This window comes from Pocillopora damicornis, chromosome 12, assembly GCF_964200805.1.
Source record: "Pocillopora damicornis chromosome 12, jaPocDami1.2, whole genome shotgun sequence".
Taxonomy (NCBI): domain Eukaryota; kingdom Metazoa; phylum Cnidaria; class Anthozoa; order Scleractinia; family Pocilloporidae; genus Pocillopora; species Pocillopora damicornis.
The window spans coordinates 11,531,101-11,553,640 of record NC_142681.1 but is presented as its reverse complement, the minus strand read 5'-3'; the positions used below and the strand labels follow the sequence as shown (position 1 = coordinate 11,553,640).

Below are 22,540 nucleotides of genomic sequence, written 5' to 3'. Positions count from 1 at the left end.
TTACAACTTATTTTCGGAGACAATTGAAATCATAAAATAAAATGGTTCGGACTCCCACGTTTTCATTTCAGTCACGAATTTAATCAGCATGTGGTCCGCGTTTTTAGCTTTAACCTACTTTTGTCAAATGACAATCCAGAATATTCAGTCATTCTATCACATTGAGTGGCTGGGAAAACAGGTGAGACAAACGCCAAGGAATAGTTGTGCGTTTGTTTTCCTTGGACGCCATTAAAAGATTAAGACTAGAATGTTCTTTAAGTTATTCTATATTCACTTCAATTTCCACTGCTTTGAATTTCAGAAAAAGCAAATCATAACGAAACGATACAAATCAAAATAAAAAGAAACAAAGAGAATCTCTTAGAGGATCCTACGGCGTTTCTAGGTATGTGCGCCCACCAGCTCCTCAAACTGAAAATAAATAATCGGTGCTATCATTGTTGTTCTGATTTTTTTTTTCGGAATATTATTTCTTCATACCAACTACACAATTTGATTCGCGCAGATTTCCAAGGTGTACAGAAAGCCTCCAATTCTCATTTCAAGAATAAAATACTTCGTTATCTTAGGAGTAATCATATTATATTTTTTTCTTGCCTGCATTTTTTCTTAGTTGTTCTCATATACACCCAGGGTCGTACAGATCATTTGCCGTACCACTTTTGAAGCCAAGGCAGAGTCGTACTCAAACACACAGCTCTGTGATTCAACCTATGACAATGCACACAACATTCTATTTCAGCGCACAAAACCGTTTTTTGCCGTCAATAATAAAAAAAAACATAGTGATCTCCAGCCGATGAAATTAAAAAAAGAAAAAAATGGGCTCAATGAAACTGCCTGAGAAACTGCTTATACCGAAGTTTGGCGGCTTTCAGTCGCCTCATGGATTGTTATTTATGATAATTTGGAAGATGAAATGAAACCCGAATTCAATAACAATTTTAACTTACGATCTGTTTCCAAATATATTGTTTTTCCTTTTTGCGGTTGCCAAATGTAAATCAGAATTATTTGAAACTCATGGCAAAAGAATTACCTGGTAGATTTTGTGATCTTATTTAAACGACGGCACCGCCAGAGACGGTTAAAAGTTCTTTACTCAATAAACATAGTTCGTATTTTCGAATGATTAGATTTTTTTGAGGTACGTTGGTGGCTGATAAAGTAAGCGGTCTCCCAGGGTTCAGTGACGAATCTTTACATAAAGAACTGCTCGATCATCACGAGAAGGTTAGCCATCGGTAAAAAAGATTGTTTATGAGCGGACTAGACACTGTTTAACACTTTAGTGTTTAATCAAAACGATTAGCTTCCCCTCATACAGTCACAGCGGCTCTCCATTAAAGAAAGAGCTTCTAAATTGAACTACGACTGTTTCATCGCAATTGCAAAATGTCACTCCCTTGCTAATATAAGATAGTTACAATCTTGGTTTAAAAGAAACTGAAACAAAAGATTAATACACAATGGTAATCGCTCCCTGGTATTTCGAACTGCTGGACGTTGGCAAAGTAGAAATAACGACCATATGATCTTTCAGAATATTAATTTAATTTTGGACTCATATTTTTGTGCAATTGGGTTTTTACTGACCAAGATGTTTCAGCTTGTACTCATTATGAGTAGAAAAGAAAAAAAAACAAGAGATTTCCAAATTTGCTTGACACTTTCCTTGTTTTTTTTCCTCTTTCTTTACAAGCCGGCCTGATGAATTAATAATCACATATGGTTTTTTCTGGGCGTCCCCCAGCGCACACTTAAAGTTAGCAGCACCGGAAAAAAATTCTTTCAGATTGTTTTTAGCCGCCCCCAAGGCTTTTTAATATGTGCTTTTTACTTGGCGGTAAAAATTCTCTGTGAGATACACAGAAGGAGCGGAAACCTCTTAACTTTTAATTTTAAGAACAATCAGTAAACATTTCAAAATTTTCTTTCACTGGTGCGTAAAAATGATTCTTTAATTTTTCAAAGAAGTTCTTCGATAGACTCAACTATCTTTGGTCTAATGTGAATGTTGCATCGTTACGCTAACTACGTGAGTGAACACAAAACTTCAAATTGAAGATGGAAACATGTCTAAAAACAAATTAATTTCTACCTCGAGATAACAATCGTCTTTTAATCTTGCTGCTAAATAGGTAATTGCTTTTTAATTCATGCGATTCTTCGAAACCTGTAAAGAAAAGAAAAACACTCTATTCACACGTTTTAGATACGATGCTTGTCAATGCATCATCTCGGAAGTTCTTTAGGCGGATGTAATCTCTCATTGCCATTATACCGTGGGAACAGATACCTATGAAATTGCGTGTGTGAGATACCTCAGTCCGTATGTTGCCCTTCAGGTAATGCATAAGGTCGATGCAAAGAAAGAAAACTCGAGAACACAAATGTTTTATCACTGTGAAGTTATTGCGGGCCATGCTTTAACCATAATATTGTTTTCGAATTGAATTCAATATCAAAAAGAGTCAGAAATAATTCTTTTTCAGCAACCGAAAAATTTGTAACTGCGGTGATTATAATTTTATTACAATGGCTGTTTTAGTCATTTTGGCTGCGATCCGGTGAATTCCGCAAACCACTGCGACTCTGTGGGAACTGGTTTCAATGATTGCTCCCGCATTTTCTTTACTGTAGTGGCTTACCTCCATTAAACCAAGGTTGTTAGTCAAGGAGATTTTTCATTTTTTTCTGTCAGACTTCCAACAGTCTTTTAATCAAGACAGTAAATAATCCAAGTTTTCTTTACCCTAATGTTGTTTTCAGACAAAGACACATTTTAACAATTACGATTATTAATGCCTGGAGCTAAAGGCTTTTAAAGCTTTTTATTTCCAATTTATTCTTCTGAATTCTAATTGTAGCTTAATTCCTTACCTTTGACTTCACAATAAAAGCAAACTCTCTTTCTCCAAAGTGTTGATTACTTTTCGATATACTCCCTTTCTAGTTCCCGCTTTTTTAAAAGCGGAGTTTGCGAAGGAAAACGAGGTTCCACCTTAATTTGTGTCCTAAATAAAATAGATGAACTAAATCTTTTTGAAGGGCGATTTTTTATTTTGATGAATGCAATGGATCGACGAGGCCTGCAGATTCATATTTTCATCAGATGAGTTAAACTGTTCGCCCACTCTTCGGCTTGTTAATTTGAAAACATCAATAAATATTTTTTCGTTTTTTATGATTCGCACATTATTTACAGGCCACAAATCGAAGTATAATATGGATTTGACAAGTTATTCTTACGATTAAAATCCACCTTGTTTCCGGTGCGAATATTCAATGAAATTCCACGTTGCGACACTGTTAACCAAGGTTTAATATCGTTTTCTTCTAAGCGCTTAATCTGCTTAAAGTTTAAAAACACCTTCAGATTCCACAACAGTATTTCATTTTCCGTCTTATCAACTTTATCATTAGGAATATCGTTTCATTCAGATATATACAAGATGGGTTTTGTTCATTTTGGGTCCGCAGCAAAAGATGATAAATAAAATAAAGATCTTTAGGGCAGAAATGTAAATGTATTCTTTATGTGTAGTAGCTTAATTTTCGAGAGCCATCGCTAACAATGTAATTTCGAAAACGTTTCTCAACACAAAGTAAATTCTCTTTGTTTTTACTAAGAACCAAATTAAATATGTATGAAAAATAATACGGAAAATATATGTGAAATCTTCCGAGATAAGCATTTCGGATGATTATGGAGAATTCGGTTCTTCCTTTCCCTTTCCTTGGTAACACCGACTTATTGCAGCTGAGGTTTTTAGAGCAATCACTCGTCGATAGGCTTACACCAGTTTTGAGAGAGAAAAGAATAACACAGGCATAATTGAACATTGTACAACGATCAAAATGAAACGAACCAGGTGGAGCTATGCTCGTGACGTGAACAATCGATAGCAAATTACATTGGCTAGTTCGCTGTTTGATATGATATTTATCGCTCCACAAAGCCGGACAACACTGAACACTGGAGAGTGGACCGATGACAATCTGGTTTGAGTTCTCCCAGTTTACAAGTGGTCAACGCGAGGTGAAAACATATTATATTTGATTAAACAAAAATATTTGTATTATATATCATACAAGAACACTTCCTGACATTATCACTTAAGTCACTCGTCCACCAGAGGCAGAACTAGACGCAGAAGAAGACTTGCTCAAGTGGTGAGATGGCCTCAATGAAAGTATTAGTTATACTCTTTGGGGCAATGCTGGTGCTGATGGAGTTCCAGAAGGCATCTGCAGCTACCTTGTTAGAGGATTTTGACGGTATGATAAAACAAAACTAATTTGATTCTATGCTGAGAGAAATTTATTGATCACGGATGGCGAAAGTTCCGTTTCGTGTGTAGTGCGTAACTGGCGGTTGCCCAAAAAAATAACGCCTTTTTCGTATTATCCTGAATCTCAAGGATACAATCCACCGCATGCATAAAACCTAAATACCTATTACAATAAAAACGACCTCTGAATTTAATATGCCGCACTGTCATGACTCATGAGACCGTCCGTAAGAAGGGAGAACAAAAATTTAAAGCATGAATTGCGAGGGTAACCTTAAGGATCTTAAATAAGATTTCGTGTTTTTTCACTTTCTTTTTCACACATTAAGATGATGATGACCTTCTTGGTGACGGCGGTGACTTTGATTTGGAAGCGAATTCTGATGCATCAAGTGGCAACGGCAACGATTCAAACGACGCAGTCCCAGAAAAGCGGAGAGGTACGATCGAGAGAAAATGAAAATAAAAATGTTTTGTCAAGGAATTTGCTGATAGAAACAAAAACTATTGTGGGAATTCGCAAACGAAATTGCAGCTGTTGGGATTGGTACAAAGTAATACTTTGGCAAAATTGTGGTTGATAGTTGATGAAATTAAACATTAATCTGTCTTCATATCGATATCACACGAGAAGAAGTTCTCATGCCTTAGGTCAGTTTTTCTTATTTTTCTCAAGAATCTAATATTCTGAGTAATTGAAATACATATTATTATTCAGATTCCCAAATTAATGATGCGGTTTAAAACCCAACGTATGAATTCTTAACGTTCATGTTTCAATTAAGCATACTGATTCGTGTGTGTGAAATGTCTTTCTATTTTTCGAGAGCTACGCTATCGTCTTGAAGGAATTCCACCGTCCTCTTCTTGATAAAATTTCTTGCTTACACTTGTTAATTTTTGTGTGAAAGCCAAACTGAGTAATCAATCACTTTTAAATTGAATGCGGTTTAAATATCATTATGGCATTTTTCCCGCCGCAAATCATTTTAGTTTATAATACAATGCGGATGAAAGCAAAGGTATTTAACTATGCTTAAGGTTGTTATGTCTTATGAGTAATACAAAGAGACAAAGTAAATATTCAAAGAACAGTCCAGAACAATAATTTGATGGCTGAAAGTACATCAGCTTAACTTTACTACAATCGTGTTGTTACAATCTGAATCAGTAGCCTTGATGTTGGTCATTATTACCTCATCATATTCATCTCATTCATGATATCTTTGTTTATTCCACAGCCTGCGCAGATTTACGCGGGAAGACTTTTTGCCGTCTCTTCAAAAGTTATTGTGATAAAAAAGGCATCAGAGGTCGGCTAATGAGAGACAAGTGTTCTTATTCTTGTGGATGCCGGGGTTGAGATCTCCAGGTACGTTCTTAGTTGTGTCATATACATTTATGTAGAGCTCACCATTTATACATGAATAAATAACAGTTGAAGAAAGGAATTCATTAATGAGCGACTAAACAAACGAACGAAGAACGCGCACACAGACATGCGCATGGTAACTGACCGAAGGAAGACTTAATCGAATGAAGTTGAGAAGGAAACGAAGGAAGTTAGGAATGGAGGAAAAAGGAAGAGGGAGAATACCATGGAAGCCCTTGGAAAGGTCTTTATGCTTAGGTATCAGAATGGACAAAAGGGCTTGACAAACGGAACTTCGCAAACATTTTCCGTTGTAATGACATGGAAGTTACATCACAGCTCTTAATTGGGAGTTGGCGGTGTTTGGCTACAACATTAATAAAGCATTGAGCTAACTCAGGAGAAAATGATGGAACAGCTACCCCATGATTTTCTTTTGGTTAATTCTAAACAGAACGATTCCTTTATTTTTCAGATACGAAAGATTAAGACGCGATGTTACCCTCAAAAATGATGATTCAAGATTTCAAGAGACAAGAGTTAAATATAGCTTGAAAATATTTCCGTATTCTTCGAGGGGTACACTGTTTATATTATTCTGTTGTAAACATTGCCCTAACGATGCTAAAATAAACTATGATAGCAAAACATGAAACGAGCATTTCTTGTGAGTTCTGTAGTAATGTATTCGAGGATTATCTTTGCAAAGGTCGTGAAACAGTGGGTAAGCTTCATGGCTGGTTGTTTAATCTACAATCACATAACGAATCTCAACCAACTTGACAAGTAATTTGTTTGATGACTAAGGAAATGAAGTTTAGCTATCAAAACACTTTCAGAATTTCGGTATTTAGGTATCGCTGAATCCAAATAGAATAGAGCAATTATATTACCAGTTGTTACGTATCCGACAAAGTTTTCTAATCAAATATTTCATATATCTTGTCCTTCTTTTTGTGTTAGTGGTAAAGAGTGATAAAGTAAGAGTAACACACGTCAGAAACTCGGGCACGATGATCCTCACATCTCGATTTGCAAGGGAATTTTTTGTTTTAGGTTAAAACTAGACATAACATTCCTCAGAGAATATGATTCAGTAATACATGGATATGGTGGGATTTTTAACTTCATGCGGGTCCAATTTTTGCCGATTTAAGTCGGCTAACACTCTTCTGTGCATTATTTGATATAACCGCAGTCTTAAACAATAACCAACAGCCTTCTTAAAATGCCACTTATTTGTCGCAGGCTTTTTACTTTATAACGTTTTACACTCGTGAATTTGAAGTTGATGACAAAAGTCGTGGAAAAGTTGCTGAAAATTGGTCTTGCTAAGTTTCATTTCTGATGTAAAGAAATTTTATGTTTTATTGTGTATATATTATTGGTGTATGTTTCCATGCTCTTGGAAACGTTAGCTAATAATTGACATAACTCGTAATCAACACCAAATGGACGTCGCATTGTAGTTCAATCACATGTCTCTTAATTTTCGGACAAAACACTAAACGAGCCCAATAAATTTTCCAGTCTTTTCCTAAATTCCAAAGTCTGATCCTAGGTTCATCATTATATTTTCCATAATGGTCCTCATTGTCAGAACTATGATACTTTTGAAAAGTTACAGATGCGTCATGATAATGTCAGTACAGTTTGATTAATTCTATTCCTCAAAATGATGCGCACAAAGTAAATTGCGGGCAGCTTCTGAAGGCGTAGTAAATCGGTCGCTACGTTGAATGTTCCCCTTTATTTACACCACCTTTGGAGAAGAATGCTTAATTGTCCTCACATATTGAAGGCCTCACAGGTACCGGCCTAGATAAGGTTAATAAATGCTAACAGCACTTAGTCGAAAATGAGCCAGAAGGTTTTAATTGTTCAATTGTCTGATGAATTGGAATATGGACTACTGACACGAAAGGCTGTCAAATTGCGGTCGAAATTCGCAAGAAAGATGCAAAAGAGATTTTTCTAAAAAAAAATGGCATCCTGGATAGTTTTTAAGGGTTCAGGGCTAGAAAATACAGATAATTTACATTAAAAAAATTGAAAAAAATCGTTTGCTACTACTGTCTGGAAATTGTGAGAGGTGTCACAATATATGACTTTGCAATTGACCTCACATTAAGCCACTGCCGAAAATAGAAACTCATTCAGGTGTTTAATGAAGATTAGAGATAACACTGTGCTGCTACCTGAATCCTTGTCTTTAAGGAGAATGTCAAGAAAATTTGACACAGTTTTCACCTAGTTTGCCAATGAAAGCTCAATACCTCACAACGCTTGTCATTGGATCTAGAAACCCAAACAATTCCCCGCTATGTCAACAACTCTCTGCATAAGCAATCCTGTGTTTTTCACGGTTTCAAATTTGGGATTTTAAGACGTTTGCAGCCAAAAAACTAATGGTCTGAAGATGTTGAAATAATCTCTTTATCATTAAAATCTAACCAGCAGCCTTTATTGGGTATCAGCTGCAAGTTGATTAGCAGACGTTAGGGATAACTTTGCTATAAAAAATTGCTTCATGCGTTCGTTCATCTCTCGTCACGAGTAATTTTCACTGACACCTGAGAAAAAAAGGAATTGGAAAACGGAACTTGTCGGGACTCCGTTTACATCATGTATAAATCATGGTATTATTCATTGTGCAACTGAATTAGTACTTCTCACTTCGATATAGATCTATCTAATTCCCATTAATCCAGAGCACAAAACCGCTAATCTAAAGCGTTATGTTTTAATCATTGTCCGTCTTGAGAACAACTGCAGGCGTCGGCATATGGACCAGTCATCAGAGTATAAAGTCACAGGCTGATTTGTCCTTGAACAGTAGTTTTTCTTTGGCGGTGCAGGTTGAAGACTTTCCTACAGCAGCTCTTCAGAAAAATGATCTCCAAGAAGTTATTCTTTGTGCTTCTGGCTGCAGTACTGATGATTCAGTACTCACAGGCTCGTAGCAGATCACTTCTTGATGAATTGGGTAGGTCTTGACATTGCTCCAACAAAATCGTTTTCATACAAAACGACGATTGAAACCAAGTTAAGACAAGTTTTTTTCGACCTTTTATTTTTTGTTGTGTTTTTATGTTTATTTTCTGTTAATTCATTGCGGTAGAAATTTTTTTCCTTTCAAGTTTTAATTATTATAAGTATCATTAATACCATGCCTGTGTACGCGAAGTTGTAACAAAAGTAAGTGCCTTTTGTACTTTCAGTCGGGGAACATAGTCATTTCCGCATTTTAGGTAGTGTGCTACAAATAATATTTTCAAAAAAACTATTTTCATCGCAAGCAGTCTTATCAGTTCCTTCTTATATCTTAAGTGGGTGCTTTTCATTCCAAAATGCAAGCTGTTGCTAAATATAATGTCTATCTAATGTCTAACGTATGTCTTTCCAGCTGTTATTCTTTAACGTTCTTGTGAGTTATTTACATGGCTTAAGGATGTTTCTCCTGTAGAATGAGTATAGCTTAAATTCCTTTACAGAGAACAGAATGAATTAAAATGTGACGTGAAAAGACATTGCTTTTCTTCTTATAGTTTCCCAAAGATTTACGTTGAAAGCTACAATAAATGAAATTCATCAGGTAACATTTATGGTTTAATGAATCTTGATTTTTATTGCAGCTATGATGAGCGACGAAGAAACGGACGTGGACATGGATAAAACTAAGAGAAGTATTGATGAATTAATTCTTCATGGGTCTGCTTCAAAAGATAGCTAGGCCCAATCCAAAAATAAGCCGGCAGATATAGTTATGTTTTTTCTATTATTATAGTTATTATCATTACCATTACTATTATCAACATCATCAATAATATTATTGCCGTAAATTCTGATATTATCATTATTGTCTTCCCATATATTCGAGAGTATTTAGAAGTATCCCTGGTGCGAAGTCTCATCTTTAGTCTCACAATGTAGTCGTGTCAGAATGTATCATAGGGTTCAGTTTACCTTGTTTCATTGCTTCACATTATCTCCTCATCATCATCGTTATCGCCCTTGTCCTCAAGGCCGTTATCATCACTGTTATTGTCATAATTATTATGATCATAATAAACATTATCAGGACTATCAATATCATTTCTTGTTTTTTTGATGACTTTCCAGGTTGCATAGACGAGGGTTCGGCAGTATTCTGCCAAAGATTTAGGAAATTTTGCGCACATTATGGTACCGCGAATCATCGTTACTTAGCAAAGAATTGTCAAGCGACATGCGGATTTTGTGGCTGACTTCATTCACGGGTACCCTCTTACCTTATTCATTAAAATGATAATCAATTTATTAACACATTAACTTCTGTTATTGTAAGATTGACGTAGTCTTCATCCAGGAAGCCTCTTCTAAGCTGTGACGTCGGTCGTTAAATCATGAAGCTATACAAATAAGTTGCAAAACAGATTCCAGGTCCCTTCCGCTCTAATTTAAGAATAACTATTGAAAATTTTTGGACAGGCTTGGCTCTCCATATCGTTGTTTAGTATGATTCAGCCGTTAAAGGCGGCCATCCCTTCTTTAGGGAAGTTAGAAGACGAGGTTTTTCTCTAATACATGTTTCCTCCTCACTGTCTAACTTTTGCAAAAGTATTAGGGATAACGCAGCGTAAGTAACTCGCGTGAAACAGAATGTTATCATAACATTTTGTCATGAGATAATCCAACTATTCAAATATACATTTTTTCGTGAAAAAAGGAACGATTCAAGTAATAAGGTTCTTGAGAACCTCTTAATATATGAAAGAGAGAGCTTTGGTAATTTTACCGGCGAAATAAAGGAAGAAAAGCATAGAATTTCAAAACTACCCCCTGAACAAACAAAGTATATGAGCCTGTGTTGTCTGGACTGTCTGCATCCCAGAATATTTGCATGCAGAGGTCAAAATGAAGAGGCTACCTGATCACTAGACGGCTACGTTTTCCCAAAAAAATCATTTTTAGCCGTCTTCTATTAGTCATACCATCATTGCTATTACCGATACCATTACTTTTATTGATGGCTTTCTTATTTGTCATTTCATAGGTTCTCCAAAATCCAACAGGCATGCCTCGAACAATAACATTATCTTCACAATGGATGACTGTATTGAATGAAGTAAATAAATAATATCAAAGAAACTAACCGCTTTAGCCTTTTACGAGCCTCAATCGAAATCCAAACTGTTTTTCCGAAAGCGAGACATTATTTCACAATTAAATCATTTTTCCCATTCACGCCATATTTCGGTTTTATCCGTTCAGAATTATTGCCCTTTTTTACCTTTCCAAAATAAATATTTATTTTTCACCTGATCAATTTGATTTATTTTTTTCGTTGGCCTGTTTCCTTTTTCCTATTTATGTTGCTGTTATTATTGCTGATGTACCAAGGGCATTGTGAAAGTTCATTTGAATTAAACCAGCGTTTTCACGCTACAAATTCACAAATCACTCACGCTTCCATTTTATGTTCTGATCACTGGAAACCCAAGGAAACAACGACAAAGAAAAAAAGAAAACAGAGGCGAATGCTCACCTACTGAGAATATTTTAAATGAAAATTTGAGCTGAGTTGAGAAATACTTCAGCTGGATTATAGCATCAGACATCGGGCATTCGGTAAACTGCACTGGTTCTCTTTATTAAAACACAAGACTTAAAACTTAAGAAAAAATTGTTTCCTTTCTCTCTTGAGTTAAAGATGTTCAACTTTTCGAATATATTACAAAAGCAGGGATGCCTCTTGACACATCTATCAATGACGTGGTCTCCCTCTCAGTCCACTTCTTCAATGTTTTCGATTGTTCAATTGGAGCATTATTGTCCGCCATGTTTAAGAAAAAAAACTCATTATACCTTGAAATAACAAATCGACCTAGCACGTATGCAAAGGTATTGTGCGAACATGGCTGAACAAGCCAAGTATTTTTCTGCAGAACGGGCCAACTTCGAGTAACATCCAAAATCGTACAACTTGTTGTTACAGATAGGGAAAACGTGTGTACCACGAGGTTGCGTGCGGCAATTTTGCAAGACTTTAGGTTGAAATGTTGCGTTCGTTTGGCTAAACCTTGAGATTGTATTGTGTGAAACAACAAGTGGTCACGTCACACTTGGGTTGAGTACCACATAAAGGATGGTTATTTTCACTGCGATGGAAGACAAAAAATAGCAACCATAACAATAACAACGGAGAAAAAGGACATTAGTGCCAGTTGTTTATAGACGTCAAGCCAGAAGTTTCACCTCTACTGACCCACAAACAGGATTTGACAAAATTTTTTGTCGTGCAACGAGAATGTTTAGCTATGCGTCCCAAAAAAGTGACCTACTTGCCCATCTGACAAAACACGTTCCCCCGACAGAAAATCTTTGGAATGGACACTTCGGTACTAGAGGATGAGACAGACCCACTCATGCGGTGCTCTGGTCCTTATGTTGCTCTCCCTCTCAATTGGTGAAGTTATTGACGCTTTAGAGTATACTTTACATGTTGCAACAACTGGCTGCAGATCCAACTGTTTAGCAGCGCGACATGGTTTTGTCAAAACAAACCCTAAGACTAGCCTTCCCAATTAAAATGGTTATACCATTTGTGTAATGGTTGAAAGCAGGTCTCCTATTTTCTAATTTCCTCGCCGATAAAACTCGTTTCAACATTGCCAATTATCTGTTAACTGGAGATGCAAGTTGATACTATTTTTGGGATCAATATCGGTAGCTGGACAGAAGAATAAAAAAGATTGATGAGAATTAGCTGATATTCGAAGATCTTCGTGAGTTTCTTTTTAAAAAAAGATGTCAATTTCCAGAACGCTGTTTTATGTACGAGACAAGATTTTTTAGCTGACCGATGCATTGCGAAGGTCTGTTGTATCGTTTGTGCAACAATGCAAAAAGATATACATATATATATAAATTTTATTATTATTATTTTTTTATTATTATTATTTGGAAGTAAGCCTTTAGGTAATATTCACAATGACGGGCGTTTGGCTTCGTTGGGTTGTGAAATGTTCATTAACAAATAGCTTGTTACTTGGTTCCTGTCAGCTTCACACGCAGGATCACATCTCTTTAGATAGTAATTACAATTACCAGGAATATGTAAAAACAACAACAAAAAAAGATCTCAATAATTGACGCCGAAACCACCGAATTTACTGACTAAGAAAACAAACAAGCACAATTAACAATGAACCAAACTGCTTAGCCAAGAGAGCTGTGTGTGGCTCTGTGAACCTTTTCGTCGATAACTGATTTCGTGCGTATGAAAAATAAAATTTTCCTCATTCTTGAATTTGTTATCGGTGACACTGTGATCAGGAATTCGGAAAATTCCTCTGATACATGTGCTTAACCAGTGGTCTACTTGGGGCATTTTTCATTGAAGCCATATCCGGATGAATTGCAAGGAAGCAAAGCAAAGCAAAGGTTCAAACTCAGTTTGGTTCGAGCAAAAGTTTATTCTATTTAATATCGACAACTGACATGACCTCTAGCGCACTCAACCAGCCACACGTCATCAATGTAGTCGAAAAAGCTTTATAGTATACTTCATTAAGTACTATCTAGCGCGGTTCTGCTGTTCTCTAAATTTACACTAATGAATGGTATCGCAAAAGAAGCGGAAAATGTCTCTGAAGTTATTAGTTCTACTTAAGTATTTCATCTCTTCGGAAAGCACTAACTAGGAGAACGGAGATTAAACTCACAGCTTCAAAATAAAAAATATACATCTTAGCCAGTAAAAGTGAGAATTCACTTAATTTTTGTTTATCTATGAGATATTGGTGTTAAGTTTGAACCAGAGGCAACGAGGATAATCATCATGCAAATAACTAATGTACGGACTCAAGTTCAGCTGGCAACTTCTCTGAGAAGTAATTTACCAGAAAAGGTCGCTACCAGGAATATTTACTTAATAATGTCCACTTAAAATAAGATCACTTTTGATTTTTCAAAAACATTACATTGAAAGAAACTCGAATTGAGAACGCTAAAATATTAAAGAAAACAAATGGATACGCTCCAAACAAACGGAAAAATCACTAACTTTTTCCCGTGACCGTCGATGCGATTTTTTTTCTTCGTTAATTTTGTTTTTTTGGAAAAATATGAAAAAAAAAACACAGGAAACAACAGCGTTAGTGACTTGTGCCGAGCAATAATAAAAGCTAATAGAAGTCTGACAACAAGGTGAGGAAATGGATTGAGGCAAGGTAAAGAATAGTTTTGTGATACAAAATAAAGTCGTACAGAGAACCATCTACTGGAAGAGATGCCCCACCAGAAGCAGACGGTAGTGATTGTCGTTTTTGTTGTTTTATTTCTCTTGCATTGTAAAAGTGGTAGCACAACCGAACAAACTTATCAGATAGGTATGGTTATTCAGTTGAAAATTCTGCACTGATGCACTGTGCAACTTCAAAAATGTGAATGAATGTTTTATTGTGCTTTGTAAAAAAAATTAATGGTTTTCACATTCTTTCATACTGAATATTATCATGTTTTCTCTGTTCTTTTCTTACTCCACAGGGATAAATTAATCGCAATAGATTCCGATGTATTTCTCTTTTCTTATTTAGGTCAAACATCAAAATGATTCCAATTTCTAACTACATCTTGATCTCTTAAAAATTTGGTTCATGATAAAAATCAATAGTGAATAACCCTTGCAGATGTTTTATCTGTAAAAGGGACAGTTGAATTTGGGGGAACTTTTATGTGTCCCTGCGTTTGCACACCCCTTTAACTTAGGTTCCACTAAGTTGAAGGATTGCTCTATCTTTTCGAATGTGATGATCAGCGACCTGTTCAAAATTCAATAGATGGGGCACGTTTGCATATGCTCAGTGGATTGTAAAGGTATAGATGGTTATGAAATGCTGTGTACCATTTTTTTTGTATCACCAGAGGATGCCGAAGTCGTCAATGATGACGCACCGATCTATTATCGAGGTAAGAACTTACCACCTGTGCCAGATACACGAATTATTCAAATTCAAAAAGGAAACAAAGTAAAGATTTTCTGAATTTGTAATTTACACATAATAGCGGCTGGTTTGCAAAAGTATATTAACGTTTGATTTCTTTGTCGTCAGAGCCAACCTGCCTACCTGCCTTACTGTCAAACAAATTTACATCAGCTTACAACTGAAAAGTAAAAAGCGAATCAATTTTAGGCCAAAACAAACTAAAAAGACAATGCATAAGCTAAGAGTCTATTGAAAAGTGATAAATCAAGATATTTCAATACCCCCACAATCGTGATGCAATTTGTAATTAAAGAAACACAAAAAATGCTATTCTATTAACACTCCTGTACGTCCGCCGACACGATTGGATGGTATGTATCGATGTTAATTATCACCTTAGTGAAAAGGCTGGGTTAGGTTTTCGTATTGACATGAATGGCATTACACACTGGCAGGATGGAGCGTCTCTTTATGTACAACACCATTGCGCATGGAGCACTGAGGAGGGGAATACGAGATGCATCCAGCTCATGCTTCGTTGTTTTTTATAAAATAATTAAAATAGTACGCCCGCTCTGATTGGCCATAAAACCATTTTACATGAGCGTATGTAAACACGGTTCTCGTTCCTCTTTCATTAGCTATTTTATAAAAGAAATGTAAAATGGTTTCCGTGTTTACATAGCCTGATGTAAACACTTGGGAGGTTGGGAGAACACGAGATAAGCTGAAAACCACTCCGCTTCGCGTCGTGGTTTCCTACGCTTATCTCGTGTTCTCTCAACCTCCCGCGTGTTTACATCAGGTTATGTAAACACGGAAACCATTTTACATTTCTTCTTTGGAAAGAGATCACTGATCTAGGCACATTAATATTAAATCCTGAAGCAAATTTTCGTCAAGGAACCTGGATAAAATTGGCAGAACTAATTAAAAAATATATATCAAGAATATAAAAAGACAGCAAATTTTTCGATATATCTTAGTTTTCTTCCTCCCTCTCTCTTGTAATTTCTCTCTCTCTTTCTTGTAAATCACCGCGGATGAGAAAAAGTTTACTCAAGCTTGCTCTTTGTGACTTTAAACTGGTTTTTCTTTCCTATTTTTTGGGTTTTTTTTTGGACAGATTGTTTCGACATCAGGTCAACAAAATTCTGTAAACGGTTTCATAATTTCTGTGACAAGGAAGACGGCAATGGGCGTTACATGCGGACTAACTGCCACTTTACTTGTGGATGCTGAGGCTTAGCAGGTATAAAAAGTGGTGTCTTTGTTCATCTCTTCCTCGTGATCTTCAGTTTCCTAGCTCACCGACTACTATCTGAGAGTAGATGTAAGACTTTTTATATCAAGCTCGTCAATCATAACGAGAGCTTGTTCAACTAAATTTTTAGGAAGGATAATAAAATTCAAAAATAAAAACAACAGTGTCACAGAGCTCTCCGTGCACAAGCGTTCGTCACCGTATCCGCACAAGTTCCAATTGGTCATTTCTTCAAATCTGACGTAAAATAAACTTTTTACATTAATGTGGAGGGACATGCTGGAATTTAGTATGTAGTCTACTCAGGTCAGTTTTCGTACCGATAGGGAACATTGTATCATTGGCTATAGCGGTGAGTAAAAAAGTCCAGTATGACGGACAAGAGGGAGAAAAGAAAAAGGAAAGTAATAACGGAAAAAATATGGTCATTTGAGTGAAAGAATCAAAACGAGTAAGCTGTAGGACCGGTTGTTAAAAAACATACTCAATGAAATTTCATCCTCTATGAGACCCCTTATGGCTGATTTAAAGCGGATCTCCACCAGGGTTTCCCGGCAGCAAAGCGGGTGACTGGGTTTTTGTTACACGCATTTTTTTAATGCAAAAGCAAAAAATTAGTCCTTCGCGGTAATTAAACCTATATTGTGTATGAGTGTAAGTGTGCAAGTCAAGACGAGACGAGCCAACCAGACGAGCGACACAATTTTTGTTAATCATATTACTATATTTAGGATTAATTTAGTTTGGTTTTTTTGCAGGCACTTCATTTGCACCTCCCTAAAGAAGACTCAAGATAACATCAATAAGTAAACGAGACTAACTCACGTTTGCAAGTCAATTAAAATTTTTCTTGCAATGCTGTGCAGTGTGAATGTCATCTTTTACTTTACATTTCATGTCTTGGTACGTGCTTAGTCATACAGTGAAACGTTCCGTAAACGATAAGAGGGATTTGTCATTTGGCCTGTAGGCTTCAAGGTTGAAAATTTCGCTGCCGTGGACCCTGTGCACCTCTTTTCAATCATGTATGATTTGAAGCGCCACGAACACGCATTGTTGCATGCGTGTTCGAATAACAGGTGTTCAGAATTTTAGTTCCTCATAAATTAACGAAAATCGCAACAAAATCATGGAAAGACATTGACACAAACTGGACCTTGACAACTAATCGCATACGATTGTTGATTCAAGGTGGCTTTGAACCTAAACAGCAGATAGACTTTGTTAAGATTCTGAAATAAGATTGATATTGAAAGGGAAGTTGAAATTTGATAATACAAAAAACAGGTACGTCAAACTCAAGTCACAGGAGGGGGGGGTTTAAAAATGGCTCTAGAGTAGCCATGATAACCTTTTTGTGTTCTGAAAATGATCAAAATCGGTTGAAAAACAGTTAGGCATTTTTAAATATTCTTGCCAGGAAACAATATAAAGGGCGTGGTAGTATCGATCCTTTAAGACATTTACTTTTGAATATGACGAAACGTCAGCCTAAAAAAAAATATTTTTGAACTTTCATGCCCGGTAGAAGTGACGATATTCAGGATTGTTGAGGTCCGCCTGCGCATAATTGAAAATCTCTCGCCTTTCCACCAATATTACTCAGCATCAGAAGGGCACCAACACCTGTTTTGAATGGGTGTCTACAGTCTCTGGTACACTGACTGTGATCAATACCACGATGAGAATACAGTAATGATGAGCCATAAAATGCTCCGATTACTAATTCCAAACGAGACCAGACTAGATATGCTCTATCATATTACAAACACTGCTTGTGGGATGATTGATTTTATACGCCGGCTAGCCAGGGAACCATCAATTTGTATGCAGTCTCTGATCTAAACATTCCTTGAACGCGTGAATTAGTGTGATTGTAGTATATTTTTTGGAACGCGTTTAGCTTTAAGAACAGACTAATGTAATTAAAAGGCAATTACGGGAAGACTTCTTATGATTATTGCTTACAAGGATTACACTCAAACACAAAAATTTGATTTTCAAAGAAACGGTGCGCGAAGGAAATTAAATGAAAAATTGTTTGGAATCCCAACCTGCACCCCAGAGAGACAAGCCGTATTTTCCTCAATACCGCCATCTCTCAGTTTGTTTGTGCGCCGATGACTTTGACTTCAAAAAAGTAAAGATGTGGGGATGTTTCCTAGATATCTCTCTTTCTTTTGGTGAATACAACCATCAATCGTGGATAAAAGGTCATCAGGTAGTTCTCAAGCTCTCTAGCCAAACTAGCGAGAGAGGCCGGATAAAGACATGCGTTTATTTAAGGCTCTATGTGGCGATTCGCCGAAGTACAAAACAATCTGGGCTCCTATACACGTAAATAGGCCCTTAAACATCGAAGGTACTGTTTAAAGTGCAAAATACTTTGGAAATATATCGCAAACACGTTCATACCTAATCAATAATATTTCAATAGTATTCTTTCCGAATCGCATGAGCGATGTTTTTGATATTTTTTTACATTGTGTCACAAAAACAAAAGAAAATTATGAACTAAAGTAGCATTGGGCAAGCAACTCAGAAGACGCCTGTTATTATTTTACCCAGGGCCTCTCGTCAAGTGTGTCATTTTACTATGCCCGTGCGTTCATCTGCAATTATCTGTTTTTCCATGAGGGTCACGGTCAGCAAAATCATTTTGAGTCACCCTAGTAGGCATTTTTTTTAATTTCCATGCCCAGAAGAAAGGACAATGCTTGGTAGGAAAAGAGTTTTATCGTCTGCCTGCACATGATTACTTTGTTCGCTTTTTCTCTCGTTTCAGTGAGCATCACTTATATAATTACAGACCGTATGAGATTCCACTAGGTCCTGTGACCATCTTTTCAAGTCCTGAATTAAATGACAGCTGAGCAGTTGTGACGCGAGAATTCAAGTTCCAGTTCATGCATAGGCCGTATAATAAAAGTTGGATGAACGATGCCGGAGATGTCACTCACCTTGAGGCCTTGAGAGTTAAAAATTTCGCAGCAAGAACCTTGTGTAGCACGACCCACACGACGATTCATTCATATTAAATGTCCGTGCGCTAATTACGCGTGCAATATTGTGCAATGATATATGACTCCGTGATACAATTGTAAGGTTAATATGTAGCAGCTACCAGTAAACAGCTGATTAGTGTTTGTCTGAGATGTATAGTGCAGTATGGTGAGGACCTCGAAGGTAATTATTTCGTTGCAAGTGGCATCTTTTTTCATCATATTTTCATTTTCATTTACCTATGAAGTTTTACAATCAGTTTTAAAGAGCCTCGTAGAAGCAAAAAAGAAAATTCACTGCTTGAGTTCTAACATGGGTATTAACCGATAGGGACAAATACTCATCAGAACAAAATTGATTCTGATTATATCGTGAAAAATACAACTGAATGGGGAAGCATATCTGCATACAGTAACTAATCAATTTCTTTCAACATGATAACCTCTCGCGTGGAAGAGCAAAAATATCGCGTTGGTCCTCGCCTTTTGCAAGATTTAATATTAATTTCTAATTGAAACATCGATGATAACACGTTGTCTTTGTAACGCCCGTGATCCTCCCATCTATATCGATCATTACAAGCGTAAAAACTGACAGTGATGGTAAGGTATTCCGTCTTCCCTCTTTTTTTCCTTACCCTAATGTTTATTGGGGTTTTGCTTGCTTCAAATGGGTGAGAATCGTCTTTACTGTCCTTCGAAATTCAATTTATAAGATTTAATGACAAGATTTCTTCTTGAATATGTCATCGGCAAATGCATGTTTTTTTTCCTTGTAGTTGCAAGTTTCCCGGTGAACTGGAGAATGAGCACAAAAGGTAAACTGAAAGATTAGAGATTTATTGGGTCAAAATTTGGAATTCTAAGCTAACGAAGATGAGACGCGAATCCCAGTTAGGTGATGCGCTGCAGCCGCCTGTTCTTTCAGAGATTACTCATTAAAAGAACTTTTCCTTTTTTTAATCAGTGAGATCTACATATCCTTCTGAAATACAAAAGCGGTAAGAAATGTCTCTAGAAGTACAATGAATTTATGCTTTGTACGCAAGAGGGAGGGTCCAATTTAATCCTCAGTCTATCAACATTTGACTGAGCAAGGTTGTCAATACGTAAATCACTACCACAGAAGACAGTCCTCGTCAGGACCATGTTGAAGGCCTAGATGAAATAACTGACCTAAATGCAATAAATTCCCAAATGTAAAAACATTTGGTTCTTAATGTACTAAACCTTAAATGCAATCGCTGAAGCTAGAGCATTGTTGTTATAGCGGACATTCACATTGAGATGTTTAAGTGACAGCTGTTGCATCAAAGAATCCTCTGATCAATATTCATGGCATATTGCGGGCTCGCTGATATCAATTAGCGTCTTTTTGTTTGCTAGAGACGCAGGTCGAGAAGCATTGGCTACAAACTCTTACTGATGTGCTTTTGGCATCAAATTAACAGACGTCAAAACAATGAGAACGCTGACCAATACCTCTCTTGATATCATTGGCTCAGACTCTTTAGTGCAATAGATTTTGACGACATACTTGTGTGATTAGTGCTGAACACTTTATGAACCAAATTACAAGGAAAAGGAAGTCCACCGACCAATAAGAAAATATAAAAATTCCGGGCTTGCAAGTGCATTTTTGTGTTGTCTTCCCTTGCCAGATTTGCATTGGTCTGCATGAAATATATTCATATGTGTTACTGACCAAGCGTGAGGGCAAGAGTTCTTTTGTTGCGTTTTTATGGACCGAGACGAAGTCGAGGTCCGTAACAACGCAGAAAAACCAAATGTCAAAAGACCAAATGTTATTACATTTAGGACTTTATTACATTTAGGAAAATCATTACATTGAGGCCTTCAAGAGACCACTCTCATTCGGAATATCAGACTACACGATTGAACATTAAGAGAGATCTGAATGCCACATATCTTAACCAAAACTATTACTCGATCTTAGCCTAAAAGACAAGTTTATGGAGCTAAAGGGTGACTTGGAGGACACCCGTTCGGCAATAAGGGCAAAGGAAGAGAAAAACCAGTTGACGAAAGAAGTAAGTTTAATTACTCCCATGTTATTCAGATCTCTATCCTTTTTCTGATCATGATTCGAAGCTACAGGACTAGCTATGATAGACTTTCTCCATTCCCTATCACTATGTGCATTGCGTTTCTTTTTCTTTTTATTCATTCGGCACAGGTACTTCTGGAAAAGATGCAGACAATTCTCAACGAGTAAGACATTACTTTTAATAATATAATAATAATATGACGGCACAAAGGGCAAGTTAAGGAGATGAAAAGGTTAGATATTTGTAGATACAACTATATGCCTTAAAAAAACAACGGCATGATTTAAATTTGTGCCTTAAAAAAATACATTAAACCTTTTCATAGAAAATATGCTCCACGCTAATGGATAAATGGTAACTCCTCTTTTCTCGAGGAAGGGGACTTGTAACCCTGTAACAAAATATATGTATCTACCGGTATCCGCGGTCGTTTTGTACCCAAACTCAGTCGATTCTCTCCCAGTTTAAGTCGGTTCGTACTGGTGGATTTGTACCCAAACCGCTGATCGATTCTTATCCTTTCCGGTTTATTCATGATAACTCACGTGAACAGTTGTCAATTGTTGCGTATAACAAGTCAGTAGAATCAAGCGAGTAAGATATAAACAAAATTCTGTTGTGTATACTTGAGACAAATACTAGCGCAAGGTTAATGTGATATTCTTGATAGAGCAGTCTATGTTTATATTAGCCTGCTGTACAGGCATCTTATTAGGGCGAGCTAACATTATAAGCTCGCGAACGTTTATCTGACCGGCCATGTTTGATTTGGGGTCAGGGTGGAGGGTGGGGGAAGGGGGCGGGGAAAGGGCGAGAAGATGCCTGCCCGAGGAGACTGTTGAAAACCAAAACACCCGCTGATTAGTTGCGCGTCATTGCATTTCCGAAAATGAGCTCGTAACCAATCAAAATGAGCCAAATTAGAAATCCCCCGACAGAAACAAACGCATATAGAGCCGATGAGTGAAACGGTAAGGCAGTTTTTTTTTTCAGCCATGAAAGAAATGGCTTCGACAAAACCTCCTCCGCAGACACAAATATGAGCTGATATTTGCCTCACACTATATTTTCTAAACGAAAATCCTTGAGTGTAGCTGCCGTTAATCTATTTGACAGTTTTTCTTCTATTTTATCGTAAACGACACAACAAACGACTGCACTCGAAGGTTACCCGCCATAATTTGGTTTGATGCAAACCGGCATACTCTGGTGAAACGGTGTGGCTGGTTTTTTTTTTTTTGTTTTGTTTTGTTTTCTCATCCAAAAATGGTTTCACCAAAACGTTTTCTGCTGACGCAAATACGAGTGGATATTTTCCACACTCTATATCATCCAAATGACAATCCGTGAGCGTAGTTACCGTTAATCTGATCGAAGATGCTCATTCCATTTAATCATTACCAGTACGTTAAGGCGGACAAACGACAACTACGCTCGCAGCTTTCCCGTCATTATTTCTTTCATAACAACCAACAACTGAAATATCCTCTTTCCTAAAAGCCAGTTGGTAACACGCCCAATAGATCTCCTCCAAAAGCAGTGTAGAAGTTGCTTCTTTTTGTTCCG

The 22,540-nt window shown here is 36.8% G+C and overlaps 4 protein-coding genes across 5 annotated transcripts in view; all 4 read left to right on the top strand.

The window, feature by feature from the left end:
* The first annotated feature begins 4,117 nt into the window (after positions 1-4,117).
* LOC113670121 (Antimicrobial peptide damicornin) lies at positions 4,118-6,325 on the top strand. The gene is made up of 4 exons (XM_027186212.2): positions 4,118-4,284; positions 4,628-4,738; positions 5,540-5,670; positions 6,146-6,325. Exons 1-3 carry the CDS (start codon positions 4,185-4,187, stop codon positions 5,659-5,661), a joined length of 333 nt encoding a protein of 110 aa, XP_027042013.2. The 5' UTR covers positions 4,118-4,184; the 3' UTR covers positions 5,662-5,670; positions 6,146-6,325.
* Positions 6,326-8,280: 1,955 nt separating this feature from the next.
* Positions 8,281-10,804, top strand: LOC149036473 (uncharacterized). Its single transcript, XM_089189461.1, has 4 exons — positions 8,281-8,656; positions 9,306-9,356; positions 9,793-9,929; positions 10,706-10,804. The coding sequence occupies exons 1-3, from the start codon at positions 8,563-8,565 to the stop codon at positions 9,915-9,917; spliced, it is 270 nt and encodes an 89-aa protein (XP_089045587.1). The 5' UTR covers positions 8,281-8,562; the 3' UTR covers positions 9,918-9,929; positions 10,706-10,804.
* Positions 10,805-13,898: 3,094 nt separating this feature from the next.
* Positions 13,899-16,762, top strand: LOC113670116 (antimicrobial peptide damicornin-like). The gene is made up of 4 exons (XM_089189994.1): positions 13,899-14,042; positions 14,578-14,622; positions 15,766-15,891; positions 16,662-16,762. The coding sequence occupies exons 1-3, from the start codon at positions 13,943-13,945 to the stop codon at positions 15,879-15,881; spliced, it is 261 nt and encodes an 86-aa protein (XP_089046120.1). The 5' UTR covers positions 13,899-13,942; the 3' UTR covers positions 15,882-15,891; positions 16,662-16,762.
* Positions 16,763-19,429: 2,667 nt separating this feature from the next.
* Positions 19,430-22,540, top strand: part of LOC113670120 (uncharacterized) — a 37,718-nt gene continuing 34,607 nt past the window's right edge. The window contains exons 1-4 of one of the 2 annotated variants that reach the window (XM_089189992.1): positions 19,430-19,579; positions 19,685-19,723; positions 20,863-20,956; positions 21,103-21,137. In XM_089189992.1, the coding sequence (XP_089046118.1) occupies positions 19,506-19,579; positions 19,685-19,723; positions 20,863-20,956; positions 21,103-21,137 (242 nt within the window). In that variant the 5' untranslated portion in view covers positions 19,430-19,505. The remainder of the gene's footprint in view (positions 19,580-19,684; positions 19,724-20,862; positions 20,957-21,102; positions 21,138-22,540) is intronic. The other variant, XM_089189991.1, reaches the window with a different exon arrangement.

Excerpts from the sequence above, each read along its gene's own strand:
- LOC113670121 (XM_027186212.2), top strand. The coding sequence starts at position 4,185 with ATGGCCTCAATGAAAGTATTAGTTATACTCTTTGGGGCAATGCTGGTG. Across the intron at positions 4,285-4,627 it reads CTTGTTAGAGGATTTTGACG|ATGATGATGACCTTCTTGGT; the intron begins GTATGATAAAAC and ends TCACACATTAAG. Across the intron at positions 4,739-5,539 it reads AGTCCCAGAAAAGCGGAGAG|CCTGCGCAGATTTACGCGGG; the intron begins GTACGATCGAGA and ends TTTATTCCACAG.
- LOC113670116 (XM_089189994.1), top strand. The coding sequence starts at position 13,943 with ATGCCCCACCAGAAGCAGACGGTAGTGATTGTCGTTTTTGTTGTTTTA. Across the intron at positions 14,043-14,577 it reads CGAACAAACTTATCAGATAG|AGGATGCCGAAGTCGTCAAT; the intron begins GTATGGTTATTC and ends TTGTATCACCAG. Across the intron at positions 14,623-15,765 it reads CGCACCGATCTATTATCGAG|ATTGTTTCGACATCAGGTCA; the intron begins GTAAGAACTTAC and ends TTTTTTGGACAG.
- LOC149036473 (XM_089189461.1), top strand. The coding sequence starts at position 8,563 with ATGATCTCCAAGAAGTTATTCTTTGTGCTTCTGGCTGCAGTACTGATG. Across the intron at positions 8,657-9,305 it reads ATCACTTCTTGATGAATTGG|CTATGATGAGCGACGAAGAA; the intron begins GTAGGTCTTGAC and ends TTTTTATTGCAG. Across the intron at positions 9,357-9,792 it reads CATGGATAAAACTAAGAGAA|GTTGCATAGACGAGGGTTCG; the intron begins GTATTGATGAAT and ends ATGACTTTCCAG.